This window comes from Vidua macroura, chromosome 8 (genome assembly GCF_024509145.1).
Source record: "Vidua macroura isolate BioBank_ID:100142 chromosome 8, ASM2450914v1, whole genome shotgun sequence".
NCBI classification, from domain to species: domain Eukaryota; kingdom Metazoa; phylum Chordata; class Aves; order Passeriformes; family Viduidae; genus Vidua; species Vidua macroura.
In genome coordinates this window covers 13,124,940-13,141,866 of record NC_071578.1, presented here as the reverse complement: position 1 = coordinate 13,141,866, position 16,927 = coordinate 13,124,940, and the positions used below count along the sequence as shown (strand labels likewise).

General features: G+C 41.1%; 1 protein-coding gene across 2 annotated transcripts in view; it reads right to left on the bottom strand.

The window, feature by feature from the left end:
- Positions 1 to 16,367, bottom strand: part of SLF2 (SMC5-SMC6 complex localization factor 2) — a 29,882-nt gene extending 13,515 nt beyond the window's left edge. The window contains exons 1-9 of one of the 2 annotated variants that reach the window (XM_053984257.1): positions 16,124 to 16,367; positions 10,518 to 10,561; positions 9,886 to 10,055; positions 8,614 to 8,671; positions 6,753 to 7,888; positions 3,715 to 3,797; positions 2,632 to 2,742; positions 2,202 to 2,369; positions 130 to 232 (exon numbers count right to left, since the gene is read on the bottom strand). In XM_053984257.1, coding sequence (XP_053840232.1) covers positions 130 to 232; positions 2,202 to 2,369; positions 2,632 to 2,742; positions 3,715 to 3,797; positions 6,753 to 7,888; positions 8,614 to 8,671; positions 9,886 to 10,055; positions 10,518 to 10,561; positions 16,124 to 16,233 — 1,983 coding nt within the window. In that variant the 5' untranslated portion in view covers positions 16,234 to 16,367. Of the gene's footprint in view, positions 1 to 129; positions 233 to 2,201; positions 2,370 to 2,631; positions 2,743 to 3,714; positions 3,798 to 6,752; positions 7,889 to 8,613; positions 8,672 to 9,885; positions 10,056 to 10,517; positions 10,562 to 12,938; positions 13,000 to 16,123 lie in introns of those variants that run through there. The other variant, XM_053984258.1, reaches the window with a different exon arrangement.
- Positions 16,368 to 16,927: the final 560 nt, after the last annotated feature.

Below are 16,927 nucleotides of genomic sequence, written 5' to 3'. Positions count from 1 at the left end.
AGGGGGAAAAAATAATATCCGATTTAAAAGTTGGTAATGGAACAGATTCACAAACTTCTTCAACCGGCTTCCAGAAAAATGTTACACATGCACAGAGTTATGATAACTGCATGAATAGCACAGACTTACCTGGAACAGCCACTTCAGAATTGGTTTGGGACACAATGTATCACAGTAAGCAGAACTTAGAACGCCATTAACAACTAAGAAAAGCTGCTGTGTTACACTAGAACTGTAAGAGAAAAATGGGGGCAAGGAAAGAGAATGAAAATTGATTAGTGGTTGCATTGTCACTTTCACAAAAACATAAGAACTTCCTCACCCCTCATATGATGATCAACAGCAAAGCAAGATCTGAATATGCAAAACAGATGTTATTCTTATGCTATTACTTATATAAAATGTCATAGTAATCAAGCCTTGATTTTTAATAGCAATCAACTTTACAGATGTCCTTTAGAACAAACATCTTTCTCTCTATAAAGCCATACTATACAGTCTGGAAACATCTGCATTATTAGGGAATAATAGTTTCAAATAAGTATTGATTTACACTATTGTACTATGAACCACTATGCCTCACTACACAGACAGCTTGCTATTCTCAATGAGACTATTAAGTAAGATTTTTACCTGTCCAACGACTTTTACCAACATTTTCAGAATAAGAGAGAAAAAATATTGTTTTCAAAATTTTTAAACTTCCCTTTTAAATAAAGGCTCTGGAGGGCAAATTAATGCAACTAAAATCCCACAGCCTAATCTCACTGTGCAAATTTGTGGGGTGCAAACAGTAGCTGTTGGAGTAACAGAAAGTGTGCTGTTGCTATTACTGAATTATTGGAGCTTTAGTCACCAGGATGAGCTCAGTTGGGCAGAGCAGGGTGCTGGTAACACCAACTTCATGGGTTCAAATCCCACATGGGCCACTCCCTTAAGAGTTGGACTTGATAATCCTTGTGGGTCCCTTCTAACTCAGAATATTCTATGATTCTTCTTTAGAAAGTTAGGGATGTCATAAGCAGCTGAATTAAAGATATCCAATTTCCCACATACCCTTCTTTAGTCTCCTCTGTTCTCTCTGTCTACTAAATCAGGTAACTCTGTCAAGAGATCTGTGTCCCAACTCCTACATATACCCTCTGCCTGCCTGGTAAGACCTCCATGTGCCAACTGGGCAGCCAGTCCATGCCACAGCAGTGCCAGCTGGGCTGAATGCATAAGCAATTAAATCATAATTGCATTCTGCAAGGGATGATCAGTTTAATTCTCATTCCTCCAGTCACTGATTTACAAGATGCTTTTGAAGCTCGTACCCTTGTGATCTTCAAAACATTAATAGAAAGGCCTGAAGCCAAAGGAGTGTATCACAAATACCACATCCTCAAGAGATGAAAAGTCACTCTCCTCCTCTTCACACCCACAACCACACATACACATGTGTATAAAATCCTTTAAGAGTAACTGAATTCTCTCAGTTCCTCCAATGCGTGTTTGGAATAAAATACCAAACTAAACAACCAGAAATTTTCAGGATTTACACTTGTGGCATTAGGCAAGTATTTGTCCAGCTATTTGTAGTGTGACAGCTTCATAAATACAGAGCAGAAATGCCTGTGGGTTACAGAGCAGTTGTTTATGTACACACAGACACGCTGGGGGCTCAGTGACTGAATCTAACAGATGTCAGAGATCCTGATCCTCTGCAATCCTCATCAGATGGAGCCCCAAGTGCCAGGCCCATCCAGGACAGAAGCACTAAAAGTCTTTCAGCAGACATAATGTAACACTAGAAGGTCACAAATAGGTAACCACAAAGGTCTTTCAGTCTGCACATGATTAAGCTTGTGTTCATTATAACATTTCACTTCTGCTTTTGTCTCCCACAAACTGGTAAGGTTATCAACGACAGCCCAGTGTGGTAGAAATATGGAAGAGTCCAGAACAGCTGTTTTTCCTCATGTCTCATTTAAGAGGTTTTTCAAGAATTCCAGAGGAGGAAAGAAGGAAGCTTCAAATTACAATTTACTGTTCTGTAAAGCTAACCCAGAAAGGAAAATTCCAAGGAAAGGGAACCAGTTTTGCTTAGTTACTAAGACAGAGCTCATTTGCATGCAAAGATTAAACCGTACCTTAAAACTGCTAAAAATAACAAGAAAATTGTTCAAGTAAACACAGTAAAGTGAAGAGTATATTCTTACTTCAGAAGCAGATATTCTATACGATTTTGAGGGACTAAGTGAAAATTCCTCAAGTCAAGGTTATGTTGAGTGAAGATTTTCCCAGCAGCTGATAAATCAAATAAATCTTCTCCAGGGTGTTTGTCAGGTATGACATAAGTTGCAACTGAAAATCTCTTTATAAACTCCCTGTAAAATTCAAAATTTCTTTTATTAATTCAAACACTGAGAAGCTATTTGCTGCTTCAGAAAGTTATTTGCAGGTAACAAATGTGAATGCTGAATTGTTACAATACAGTTGCACCCAAGGAAATCCACCCAACCCCAAAAGATTTTAATATGGTTCTCATTAAACATATTGACAATTGCTGGAAAAGGAGAGAGGTTAGGGGAAAAAAAAAGGCTAGAAAAGCAGAGATCACGATTTCATTGGTTTGGGAGTTGCAAGGACCTGTGTTCTTCCAAGAGATCATCTGCACTGGCATTGTCCTCTTTTTCTGCATCTGAAGCATTGTCCTCTCTTTCTATGTCTTCCTGTAACTGTTTCACTATTTCCTCTAACCTGAAACAACAGCAGCAGCAGAGCATATCATCACCATTTAATATTTACAACAAAATCAACAAAATCCAAGCTCTGAATGTGAACCCTAGAGACAGGAGCCATTTACACATGACAAAACCATGTGAGACATTGCATCTGTGTAAAACCCCACTATTGTGCTATTCCAAGACACAAAGTGAGTGTTTCCCAAAACCTAATGAATTTCCAACAGCACAATCAGCACTGGTTTGTCAGACACAAATACTCAACCGACTTCTGATAAAGTTTTTGTAATTGCACAAAACTTTCAATCTTGTGGCTGAATGTTTACTTTTTTCTAAGCACCAAACAAGTATTTTATTTGTTAAACACTGTTAGTTACAGAAGTATCTGCTACTCCATGGGCAGTCAGCCCACAGTTACCAGGGTCAAATTCTTTAATCAAAACAGTTAATCACATAAGCAGTTAAACACACATACTCATCACCACCACTGGCCATTAACACATAAACCACATTTCACTTCCTACCCAAAAGATCTCTTGTAAGAATACTCATTAGTTCTGTCCACTGACCTGTGTAACTACTCAGACACCAATAGCCTGCAAATTTTGGCAACCAATACTGAGCTACAAATGCCTTTGAAAAAACTAGTACAGTCAGTCTACATAAATATTTCTATTTCATGCCTGACCAGCAGCTGCTAGCTGGCTTAGTGACCTAAAACGAAGACATCAGTAAATTTAGCCTGGCTCTTCAGGGGTAAACAGATGTATCACAAATCATTCCTTGTTGCCTGGAAGGAGCCTGTCATTCAGCTTTTACCATTTAAGCAACACTTGTAGGTCCTGTCAGTTCAGTTGTATGTTGGTGGCATCAGCAGGCAAAGCTTAGCTTGCTGCTAATCAAACTCCATCAGTTCTGGGGAGACAAGGCAAATCCAAGCTCCTACAACACCATCCCGCATTTTTCAAACCAGCTTTAAGAAACAAACCTTCTAGATTCTTCTTTCTCCTTCAAGAGATGATCTAAGCTGTTCACATATGACACCTTGCTTATAACAGGAGCTTTAGAAAGCTGTAAATGAAATAGTAATAAATAGTAAATAAAAATACCATAGGCCATCAATTCATTATTAGACAATAATCAAAACAGAAAGTTCTTCCAATTCTAATGATATTTTGCATGCAGATATAAACCTAAAGGAGACCCTCCAAAACAGGATGATTATCAGTTTAGGTTTCTCAGTCCCTTGACAATTTTACATAATGGTCAAATCTTTCTCAATGACTAATTTAGAAATAACTGCTTCACAGTGGATGTGAGCAGTGAAGCAAGTCTCTGCATGTCTGGGGCTGACCTTCAGCTAACCTTCACAAAGAGCACTACCATCAGAAGCCTTTTACCTCACAACTCTCCTATTATTATCATCCACTGAGACCCTGGGACTTCCCATTCTTGTGCATGAGACAAGAACCTCCAAAAATTACTCAGTTCTTTTACTTTCAGAGTCCCTAGAGGGCGAAATTCCAGTATTTGCTAAATGACCTCTAAATAAATCAAACAAAACAAAACTTCCAATCAAAATCCCAGTACAAAACCAAATTAAGGAGCTAATAAACAGAACAACATACAAAAGTTTTAATAAATTTTGCTAGTGGCTTGTTTTTCAGTAGCCAGTCTTATTCAGCTTGTAGCAGATAACAGATTTGATAACTTTTATGGCCATGATTCCATTCTTTGGACAAGCATAGCTCTTCTGACACCACCCTGGTATTCAGTCATCTCTTAAATGTAACAAGCAGCATGTCTTTGTGTGGGAAATCTGCAAGACTTCTTAGCTTATTTTATATTTGGTTAATATCTGCCAAGTAACTGTTGAACAAACAGGGAATCAAAACTTTATTCCAATGTACACACACGCCCTTTCTTACAAGAGAAGAATGTGGGTATACACTAAAACCATGGTCATGGAAATGTTGGGACAGTTCTTAACTGTTTTGTCTTACTTGGCCATTAATTATATCAGGAACAGGCCAGCCAAATGTTATGGTCACACACGTGTCCCACAAGCATTTGCTGCATGCATTTATCAGGCTTAATCATTAATCAGGTAGTCATGTTGGCTGAGATTGTGAAATACATATGAAACCACACAAATCTGATCTGTAACACTCTTGATTACAGAATCATAAGAACAGATTATAATAATCATGGCTGCTCAACATCTGCCCGTGGAGATGGTAACTCAGTCAACAAATAAACCCTATCAGAGACTGAAAAGTATGAGAAGAGGGGAAGGCAGAAGAGAGAATTTATACAGGCATTCTGCTGTTTGTTTTCCACTCTAGAAACTAGTGATGGGCTGACCCCAGCCAGCACCACACAGCTTGGTCATTTCCCCAGCCAGTGGTGCAGGGCAGTGAAAAGAATGCAAGAAAAGCAAAGACAAGAGAATTCATGGGTTAAGATAAATTTAGTAGGGGAAAAGGCATAAGCAAGACAAGAAAAAGCTATTCAAAGGCAGTCACTCAGCACCTCTGACAAGCAGAAGGATGCCCAACAATGGGCACTCTGAGTAAAGGCTACATGCCAAACCAAATCCCCTCACTTGGTTTTTTGATTGCTGAGCATGACATCATGTGGCATGGAATATGTTGATCTGTTATCAACACTGGTTTTGTCTGAAACACATAGCACCATACAGCTGTTATAAAGAAAATTAATTCCAACCCAGCCAGGCTCAGTACAAAATCTTTTTGTTTAAATGCAGCCATTTCCAACCTGTACCAACTGTCAGGAACGCCACACTAAGACCTACTGCAGGACCTTCCCTATTAAAACATAATTTTACAATAAAACTTCAAAATCACTACCTATTTGACAAGCTGTTATTGAACAAATGAGCTAATTTTTAAAAACAAAGACCAATTCATCACCATAATATCCTGTACACAGGGATTCAAAGACATCATCTATCCCTTGTGATCAGAATTCATTCAACTTTTTGAAATCCTAAAATACTTCAATTTCCATGAAATACAACCTCAAAGAAAACACCACACTTACTCATACTCACACCTCTGACAATCACAGACTGTGTCAAGGATATATGACTGGAGTCCAGCACACAGATCTCTAAATGTCTACATCAATTTCCTCCAGTTAGCTTCAGCTCAAAAATCTTACCTGACTAGGAAAACAAAAACATTGGACTGCACACATTTTCTAAACGTAGCCTTCTAACTTTGGGGGGGGAAAAGCAAAAACAGAACTCCTAAAAACAACCAGAAGGCAAAGAGCTCAAATCAATCTGGCTGCACAAACCATCTTTCAGCCATTCCCAGGACAAGCACAGTAACAAGCAAATCCCTGCTCCACCTATACTGTAACTGTACAGCAGCACAGGACCCTTAAGCAAAGTAAGCAGTTTTGCAGGAAAATAATTCTGAATTATCATGCATTATGAATAAGGGAGAAAATCATATAAAAACACAACATGAAGCTGATTATATGCTATCTCATTATACTCTGCTATAGCTTTAATGGGTGTAATGAGAATCAGCAAGAAGTGGCTGAGTGTTGGTACATTTTTGACTAAAATTAATGTAAAGTAACTACTACCAATCAGTCACACACATCCTGACTGAATAGGTACTAGAAGACTATTGGACATCTCAGCTGCTGGAGCAGCTTGTCATTTATTTATAAAACTGAACTAAATAGCAGAAATTAGTTCTGTGGCACACCTGAACAAGTTGCTGTCTGCATGTGCCAGATGGAACAGGTGAGGTTGGAGGCAATTTGATTTTTGAGTACAAAATGTCTCCATTCACCTGGGCCTCTGTCTGTGTTTTGGTGGTATATACCTACAATATAAAATTTCATCCTCCTAAAATTTGAAATATGGGGTAATAACTTAGCACCCACTGGGCTTTGCACTGTGGTAAAATCTATATTGTTTTTCTTGCAAATAACATCTGTAAAAGGATACTTGAAAGAATGTGCTTTTCTGGTTTTTAGTCAACTTACATGAAGCTTCAGTAATGGAGTTACAGTGTCCTGAGAAAGACTGTCAAAGGAGTCTTCCAGTGTTCCTGCCTGTGGTTTGAGACTTGAACTAAGCATGTTTTGCAGTGGCATTAATACTTCTTCTTCATCATCATCATCGTCTAAAATGGATTCCAACAGGTCATCTTCACTCTCAGAGCTGCTTTGCCATTTTCTGCTCATCTTTGACTTGTGTGTAAAGTTCCTTTTAACTTCCAGTTCTCCTGAGGGTTGTGAAGACTCATGGCTGCTGTCCACGAAAGACTCTTTCAAAGGCAATGCAGGGGGAACACTTTTACCAGTCTCTGGGGACAGACCAAGTTTCTCAGAGATCTCCATTCTACAGGAATCAGGAGGAATTTCAGAAATCTCATGGACTGTATTTGAAAAACTGTTGCTGGGTTGAATACTGTATCCTTTATTCCGTTCATTTCTTTCTGGTCTTTTATCTTGCTCTTTCCTAACATCCAACACCTGAGATAAGCCAGCAACCTGGAGAGGGGATTTCATGCCTTTTGTTTGTGTTAAGTGGTGGGGAGAAGGTGACACAGTACTTTTTTCCTGAGAAAAAGGAAGGGACTTTTCCAAGAAAAAGCATGAGTTAGCCAGCTGCAATTGATTCTCTTTGGTATCCACAACAGAAATGTGGTTATTTTTAGCAGGACTGTGTGCAGAATATGAAGATGACAAACCTACAGTGGAGTAATTATTTTTCTCCTTTTCATTGCTCGAGTCGAGGAATTCCTCTGAAAGAGTCAAATCATGTCTAGACAGGACAGCAGGATCCTTGAGTTGCAGAACATCATCATGAGGAGACTTTAAAAAGATATTTTTTACAAAGCCACACCTCCAATTTTTGCATTTTGGTGATCTACTAAAAGCAGGGTCGTTTACTTCAGATTCATCTGAACTATCTACATCCACACTCATGGCAGCGCGTTTTCTTTTCGCAGGAGAGTCTCTTGGTTTGGATAGCCCAAAGGACAGCTTAAGGAAGTGTGAAGGAACAGCTGGGCTCTTTGGTGCACCAGAGGCCATCTCAGATGATGTTCTAAATGCATGTGGAGAAGACTCCCCATGTTCTAAAATCTGTGTTAGCCTTGATTGAGATGGGTCATCTATGAAATGTTGGAGAAAAAAAAAAAACCACCATTATCATGTTTAAAAAAATCAAAATAGTAACAATAATTGTCTTAAAAAACAAACATGTAACAGCTTTCCATTTTAAAAACTAACTTCTGTTTTTAAGTCAACAAGAACTAGAGCAGAAAAGAGTCTGATGAATTTCCACAGCCATAGACCCCCTTTTTTTTTTTTTTCCTTTTTAAAGTTTATCTTCCTATTGACCTACCTCAAGCTTTTTAGATTCCATTCTACCACCCATAGAACAAAATTATGTGGTTAAAAGGTCAAAAAGAAAAAAAAAAAAAAAACAGCTCAACTTTAGTGGTTGGTTCAACAAGAATATTTTTTCTGGATTAAGCTGAAAGGCACAATTTATTAGCCACCACAGAAAATGTGGATTATCCAAAACGCAAGGGAAACCATTAAAAAAAAAATCTGGGATCAAGGTTTTAAGACAATGAAATATCACTAATTCTAATTAAGTTACAATCAATGTGTTTTACACTAAAATCCTAAATTACTTTAAAAACTCTTCAAACTCGCCATATATTAGAAATAATATTGACTATTCAATAGCAATTATTGTTTTAGTAAAAGAAAATAGAAAACATAATTTCAAGAAAAAAAAAAGCCATTAAAAAGAGACAAGAAGTGATGAATTTGATTAATTAATTCTGAGCAAGGTAATTCATTAATTAATAATGAGCAATGCTCATACCTGAAGCAATCTCCCTTGAACCAAAATGCATTATTTTTCTTACAGGGCATCCATTTCCCTAAAAATAAAGACAGAGGGAGAAAAAAAATTAATCATATACTTTTAAAAACCAATGCTGAACCTAGCACAGACTTAGTTCCACACACCCCCAGAAATACATTTATGGACCTCATTTCAAGACAAATTTTAAACACAGCTGCAAAGATGTCTCCAGAACCCATATAATATATTTTTTACTTCAGATTAAAAGTGATCTGTAATTAAATGCTACTTTTGTAATAGGACCACTCCCATCTCTACCTAAATACTGTGGCTTAAATGCATAAATCTGAACTGCTCTTAACTGCAAATTCTAAATAGCAGAAATTTGCCACTCTGCCCCCTAAGCTACATTGTAAGAAAACACAAGATAAGGCAGTTAAGATAAAGGCATCTTTTTCTACAAAATACAATTTCAATTTACAATTTCTATTGCATTTCCATGCTTGCATCTAGCCCAGACTATCTCTCCTTCTTTTAAAACAAGATTTTTCACTGATTGTAAAATGATTAAGAACCAGCTTACCCAAGCATGACCTAAAACCTACAAAGGAATAGCAGAAGAACATAAACTTATGTTACATTTGAAAAAGGCAGCACCAAGAATCTGATCCTATCTGGTAAAATTTTAAAAATCTAAAAATTTTAAAATCCATATGCACAATGAGTCAGTGATTTCCACCTTTAATAACTCTTTTAAAAACACCTGATACAAAACATTTATTCATTATAATGGCTTTAACAGGATGTGGCTTAGATTGTTTCAATTTCTGCTTCTCCCATTCCCTTTCTCTGCAGAGATTTTCCAGTGACAACCTAAATGCAGAGTCAGTAGGAGAGCAGGAGAGTGGGGAAATCTGGGAATCAGAGATGTGGTGCTCACAGTGCCATTTTTCCAGCCCAGGTTTTTCAAGTATCAGCTTCTGGAGGTGAAGCCCATTTGTCAGAGTCTGAGCTGGAGTCTGTGAGCTCCATCCAGTCATTCTTCTCTTCCCAACTATTTCCATAAGACAATGGTGCTCTCCTTACACCCAGACGCTTCTCATTTTTTCCCTGCTCTGGCTGGGCAGTCTTTTCCTTTTTGGTCAAGGAATGCATCTGAGACCCTGCAGTAATGAGGAGTTTCTCAATCACAACTTTTGGGTACAAGGAACACAGGACCCTGCACACTCTGCCATTCTCTGACATGTTTGCACTGTCCTTTTCCTCAATTCTTTTCCAAAAGACACCTACCACAGGACTTATTTGGTGTTTGGTCTGGCATCTTTTTCTTCTGACCTTCTTTGGAGAAGATGGATTCCTTTCAAAACCTTCAGTGCATAAGACTGACAATCCCATTCCTTCATCTTTTACATTTCCTTTGTCTGGTGAGGACAGCACAGTTCTGTCTTTATGGACATGTTCTAGGAGAGAAAAGACCAATTATTCACAAAAACTATATTGGGGAAAGAAAAACAAAAGCAAAACAAAAAACGTTATTATAGTGTATTACTTGATATTTTCTCTCTCTCTCACATGTAATCCAAAATTAATTAACTTAACCATCCAGTTTTGCTACTGCCATGCAAAGAATCACATAATCTATGATGCAGCTTCAGTTGTTATAAACAATCTGGCTTAAGCATGAGACAGAACTTGAAATAATAATTCCATCACTATTTAAAGAAATTAATTTAAACAGGAAATTGATATTTTCAGTTACCTTATTAGAAGAAAATTAAATGTGCTCATTTTAACATATTTGGTAAGATATACTCATTATGTCGCTGCTCCACTATGGAATGAGATTGGACTATCATTCTGCACACTTACATAATTAAAATTGATATAAATGTCTTCCACTTAGAAAAAAAAAACATACTTACCTGGACTTAAAACTGGCTTGAAGAACTCCGTAATCAACTGGTTTCTGAAGAGAAAACATAACTTTATAAAGGAGAAATAACTAAACGCCCATTCAGTGAATGTTATATAATTAAAAGACTGTAAATTACTTCTACAGAATTTCTTTAATGCCAGCAGCTCTTATTTCTGATAAATCAGAAAAAGCATCATCATAGTTTTCACCTTCTAGTGTTCACTCTGCTTGGCTAATGAAGTTAAACCTGGCAGCTTCCTCACTCAAACTGTTTCCTTTATAATCCCAGTTAATCTTAACCACCCTTCCACCTTAAATTAAACTTTCCTGAATGGGAATGACCTCACCTGCACCCAGTATTCTAGGTGAGACCTCACCAGCACATTATGTGATGATATTATGTCATTTAACAACCTCCCCGTGTCCACCATCACTCTGAGCTGCTAACTCAAGGTAGCATCTCACCCAGCTTCCAACAGAGACAGCAGCCTACAGCTACCTATAAAGTAATTATTAGCTTTAAATCAGAGGTTTTTTCCCTCTGGCAAGAACAAGTGGGACATGAGAACACCAGGGCATTCTCCACTGAAGATTATTGCTTCTAAAAATGGGCAGATTGGCTGAACAAATTACATCAGAATCTGTGAGCTTGGTATCCTCCTCTTTCTCCACTAATGACTTTAAGGCTATACTGAGTGCTGGCTTTGGAAGTGTCGCAAAGTTCAAACAAAGTACTGATATGAGAAAAATGTTCACATTGTTGCAAGAACAGCAGAGATTGGTTACAAGTTTTGTCCTCTTTCTGTACCTTCCAAGGCAAAGTTACATTATTATTGCCTGAGCAACAGTGATAACCAAGGCAAAACCTGCTTACTCCGGAAACTACGCTAACATATTCAAGTATCCATAGATGACTGTGTCTCCAAAGACTCAGTAACCATTTTTGAAGTTTAGGCCAGAAGAACACACTGCTTACTTGTACAAAATGAAATGAATTTGGATCTAATTTTGAATCTTTCTTTAAACTTGTAACCATCACTTCTGCATTTTCTGACATAGATATTGCATTGTTAGCACCTACAGAAATACAAAAAGCTGTTTATAATGCACTGATGCTTCTTAAATCAGGATACTGGCAAGCACTGATATTTGAAGATACTGTAACTCAGTGAAAAGTAACCTGTAATCAGAATCTGTGAGTGCACAAAACTGGGTTTGGCTTAACAAAGAAAGCAGAGGAACTACTTGTCAGAGAGACTGGCTGCCTCCAGCTTGTCCCAGCTCAGTCTGACATAGGACAAAATATGTGTGTTCTTCCCACGTGCCACAGCAACAGTGTTAAATTTTTGACACCAGGCTCTCAACTCCATTAGACAAATTTATTGGCACAAATCAATTACCTGGTGGTACCTTAAGCTGGTGCCTCAAAAAAGGGACCACAAACAGAAATCCCTGGGCAATCTGAACTACCCAGCAGTCCAGACCAATAGTGATTTTTAGAGCCTGGGGTTTTGTCAGGCTTCATTGGTTCACTGTTTTGCTACCCAGTGGTGCTCTGTGGTCATATTCACACCCTCTTAGGCTGTTTCAGGGGGAATTTCAGTTGGTTCTGTGGTCCATGTTGCAAATACAGTTGTTACTGTTAATGTATCACTATTTATGGGCTGTCCATTCCAGCTATTAATTTTAAAGTAATATTTAAGCCATTAACATTGTCTAGCCTAACAACTGTTAATGTTCAGGTTGTTAGCCCCAGGTTTCGCTATAATCCATCTCTGACTTACTCAACAGAACCTTGTAGTTCAAGTAAAGTTCAACTCACGGTCTAACAACTCTTACTTATATCACTCAGCTATTTCCAAATAAGAGAAAAATTTCAGCACACAGGATCCCCGTATTTCAGTTCAGCAGAAGAACCAAAGATTTAAATGCAGGTTCATTCACTGTTGTTGCTGCTGACTGATCTGTTTTTCTGCCCTAGACCTCCTTGCACTCCTCAAGGAGTGTAATATTCTGTGTATATAATATTATGTGTAATATTCTGTGTAAATTCACATATTTAGTCTGTAAAAACTAGCAATATCAAAAAGCTGCTTTAGCAGTTCAAAGCAGGCACTGCACAGATAGGAGATATTCCGTATACGTATGTATTGGGATTTTTGTTTAGCACTTTGCCTAAGAGTGGAGATGACCAAAGGCACTGTTTCCCTGATGTTTTTCTTGGATTCAGAAACACCAGGAGACAGCTGACTCAAATGAAAAGGAGTGATCCACCCCACTTCTCACACACTACCTTAGGCTGCCCTGGGGAAAGGCTGCAAAGCAGAAGTAACAGTAACACAGAAATGTAAGCACAAGACAACATAAGAAAATGTTTTTTGAACACCTGAATATCTGAGTCTGCCCTGTGCTATGCACCCCACCTCACCTGCTCACAGCAAAGCCCTCTCCACCTCGCATTCCTCAGGACACACCCGGTGCTTGCTCGGACTGCTCTCAAGCTGCGAAATCATCCGGTGCCAGAGCTTTCCACACTGTGTATCCTTCCAAACCCTTCCTATTTTCCTAACTAAGCGACTGTACTTCTTTCTTTCCCATTAAAACCCCATCTGCACACGAAGCACTGCTGGCAGGCCACATCTTGTCTTCAGTTACCACCCAGATTCCTCTCTGCACCTAAATCTCGAAGACAAACTGTGAGGGACAGAAATGTTAAAGGTCATTGACTCAAACAAGCAATATTGCTGAGGCCCAGGCTTGCACCCCCCAATGGAAGGGGAGAAGAAGGGGGTTTCTGTGTGTGGTGTTGAAACCTCTGATCTGCCTAAGACAGGAGAGTGTGTACACCCACCACTGGAGGATGACCACGACAAAACAAGCTGGGGCTTGAGCCAGATAAGGGACAAGGCCGGTAAGGCACAGCTGCTGCAGAGGTGGGAAATCGCTTTTTATCACGCCATTGTCCTCCCTTACACAACTGGCTCAGGTGTAAAAGAACACACCCCCCCACCCAGGGGGAGGTACTGGGATAGTCACACTTAGACTGAAGTTATTTATCCCCTCTGATAAGGCATAATGTGACAAAACATGATGTGAGAAACACCAAAACACCGGTCTAAGATGGGGTCATAAACCATCAAAGACCCCCAAAGTGCCTCCAGACTCATTTCTGGGGCCTTGCAACAGACAGTGTTAAATCCACCCTCTCCAAGGGAGGTACCTGGGCATTCCCACCAGAACATCCATTAACCCACTGAACTCTACATTTTGGGGGCTTTCCACACCCCTGACTGATCAAGACCGCAAATATCACTTTGACCAGCAGACATTGGAATTGCTACAATCAAGTCTTATCACTGGATCCATGCTGGTGATATTTCTCTGCAATCTACTCCTATCCTTGCTTTTTCTTTCTTTTCCTTATATATTTCCTTAAGTGGCATTTTTATACTTTTATATTGTCACATTACTAAAGATAATAACCAAAATGCTTACATACCTCATTTCCATTGCAATCAAATTATCCTAAAATAAACCCTATGTGTGCATATATATAAACACCAGGTATTCAGTATTCTTGCTCTCTAACCTGCCCCAAGGGACCGATTAACAAGAACCTCAGTTACTCTGGCCTTCATGGACAGCTTGTAACAAAACCAAAACCAAGGCCTTCTGTCATCTCTGTCCTTGTTTCCATAGCCACTGATTCCAAATGACTGCTTATGTCCTTCCCATATTGTTCTTTTTGCTGTCTTTTATTATAAATCCAAGAGCTTTGCAACAAAATTTCTGCTTATTCCATAATTATACAAAGCCTTGTACAAAACAACAGGGAATGAAGGCACTTCCCTTCTCCCTCAAGTTTAATTTGAATGAAGAGATGGCAAGTGATTTGTCTTAGGCAGCTTCTTTGGAAGTGCTTATCCACCAATGTTTTCTCCTTTGCATTTGTAAGTCTGCTTTTTGGAGTGCAAGGGCTAGGAACTGTCCAGCCAAGGTTCTGCATTGTGTCTCAGACAAGGAAGTGTACTAGAAACTTCAGACAAAAGCAAAGGGTGAGGAAAAGAAAAAAAGAAATAATTCAATACAGTACAAGGAAGAACATAAAAAAGAACTGGGCCATCCAACTTGCTTTTCACACACATATGAAAGTACAAAGAGAAATGTGATTTTCTGTGTTAATGGGGCCATAACTGTTCACAAACCGTTCTATAGGAGAATCTCCACCCTTTAGTAGGTTACTGTGCTTCACTCTTTTGCTAACATGAAAATCACAGTTGTTTAATGTATCTTTCTGAACCACTATACAGTTAACACTTTTCAGCAATATATTTCAATTCAGCAAGACCTTTTATCCCAAATAAAAATTATCACACCATATTTTGTGAAATCTGCTCGACTGAGACACCAAGGAGACCACTAAAAATCCAAAAGAAAACGCAAAGCCCATTAATATATTATCACACCCGACCAAAGAAAAAAGCTGTGCAGCGAGGTGATGAACCTAACAGACCTTCCAAAACTAAGGACACAGCCTGCATGGAAAAGGGAAGGAGGAAATACTTTTGCTTGTCTTAAAAAACAACCCCCTGAGTATTTGGTAAAAGCAATTAATGTTTACAGCCACATTCGTGGTTATCCCTGGCTCGATAAAAAATATCCTTTTAAAAAGCTGTATTGGAAACAGTAGCAATAGCTCCGAGATAGCAAATTCCCATAACATAGGAATAAACTACAAAAAGCTACTACATCTTTGATGACATAGAGCACCTTGAAAAGCTCTGTAAAAAGACCAAAAAAAAAAAGTCACAACAAAAGCAGCCAAAACAGAAACTCACATGGAAAACCTCAGTCTTTCAGACAACTGCAACAAAACCGAAATTGCAGTTTCGTTTCACTTTCTTGGGCGAAAAGTAAGATTGAGAAAGTGAATTTTCACCCTGTCCCCTTCATTTAAATGACAGTGCCATCAAAACAGAGGATCTGAACAAAGTAAGGTGCACCTAATAGCATAAGAAATTTATGACTTGTCTCATTCTGCAAAAAAAAAACAACACAGCAGCCTCTGAAAAACCTCAAATCTCTGGCAGAATTTGAATTTCTAGTTAGCAGACAAGTTTGTCAAGTCTAAAACCACTGTCACTGAGAGCCAGTGTTTGCCCCGGGCAGAGTCCTCCAGCACCGTTAGGCAGGTCCCGGCCAGAGCAGGTTCGGGAGCTGAACCGACAGCCGAAGCTCCCGGTTAGAGCCGAACCGCTGAAGCCGCCCAGCTCTCCAGGTGGGCTGGGAAACGCCAGGGCAGGAGCTGGGAGGGCACACGTGGGACGACCCCGGGATTCTGAAGGATGTGCTGGAAGTGCCGGCCAGAACTTAGCCGGACACTCCTTCAGACTCTCGGATGTCCCAACGCACAGCGGCTCCCGGTGCCGCTTCCGATGAGGAGGCCCCGGCCGGGCCCCTCGGCTCCCGGGCAGCTCCCGGCAACGCCCGCCGACCCGACCCCGCCACCCGCCCCGGGCAGCGCGGCGCACGCCGGCAGCGGGGGCGTCCCGCTAGGCGGGCTCGGTGCCCGGCGACGACCGCGACCGCTCCTCTCCCGCGCCCCGCCCGTACCTGCAGTCCTGGGCCGCCTCTCTGCCCGCGGCCGCCGACGTAACATGGCGGCGGGACATGGCGAAGGGAGGGCCCGGAGACGGCAGCCCCTCGCCGAGCGGTCGGGTCATGGCACGGGCGGCACAGCGGGGCCCGAGCGGTGGAGGGGAGCGGCCGCCCCCGGCAGCATCGCCAGGAGCGCGGCTCGAACGCCCAACACGGCCGGAACGCCCAGCGCGGCCGCAGGTCACGGGCGGGAGCTAACGGGCTCCGCTCTTCCTTTTTTCCCCAATGGGTTCAGACGCTGATTGGCTGAGCGGATGCAGCAGCTGCGTCTCCCATTGGTTCCTTTCCGCCGGGGGCGGGACGGGCAGCCGGATCGTGGCTGTGATTGGCTGCTGGGGAGCGCAAGGCGGGAGCGCCGTTCCGCGTCCGAGGGAGGAAGGGTTCTTTGGCGCCTTGGTCTCGTGCCGGTCCCCCGCCCGCGCTGCCGCTCTCTGATTGGTGCGCTCGGCGGGCCCCGCCCCCGCGCGAGGCCCCGCCCCCGGCGCTGGCGGGGCGCTCCCGGTGCCCCGGGCGGGCCGGGCCGGTCCCGTCCCCGAGCGGAGGCGTCCTGCGAGCTGCGGGCTGGCACTGCGTCGGGAAGGAGATCCAGGCTGCGCGTCCATCTCCAGAGCCGCGAGACAAGGTGGGGAGGCTAAAAAGTTGGAATGGGAGTAACTTCTTCAAAATCACCACTAAACCCTGTGCCTGGCCCGTCCTCCGCCTGCTACGCAAAGTTCTGTCTGTGCCTGGAGTTCCCCCAGAAAAGGCATCCCGAGTGGA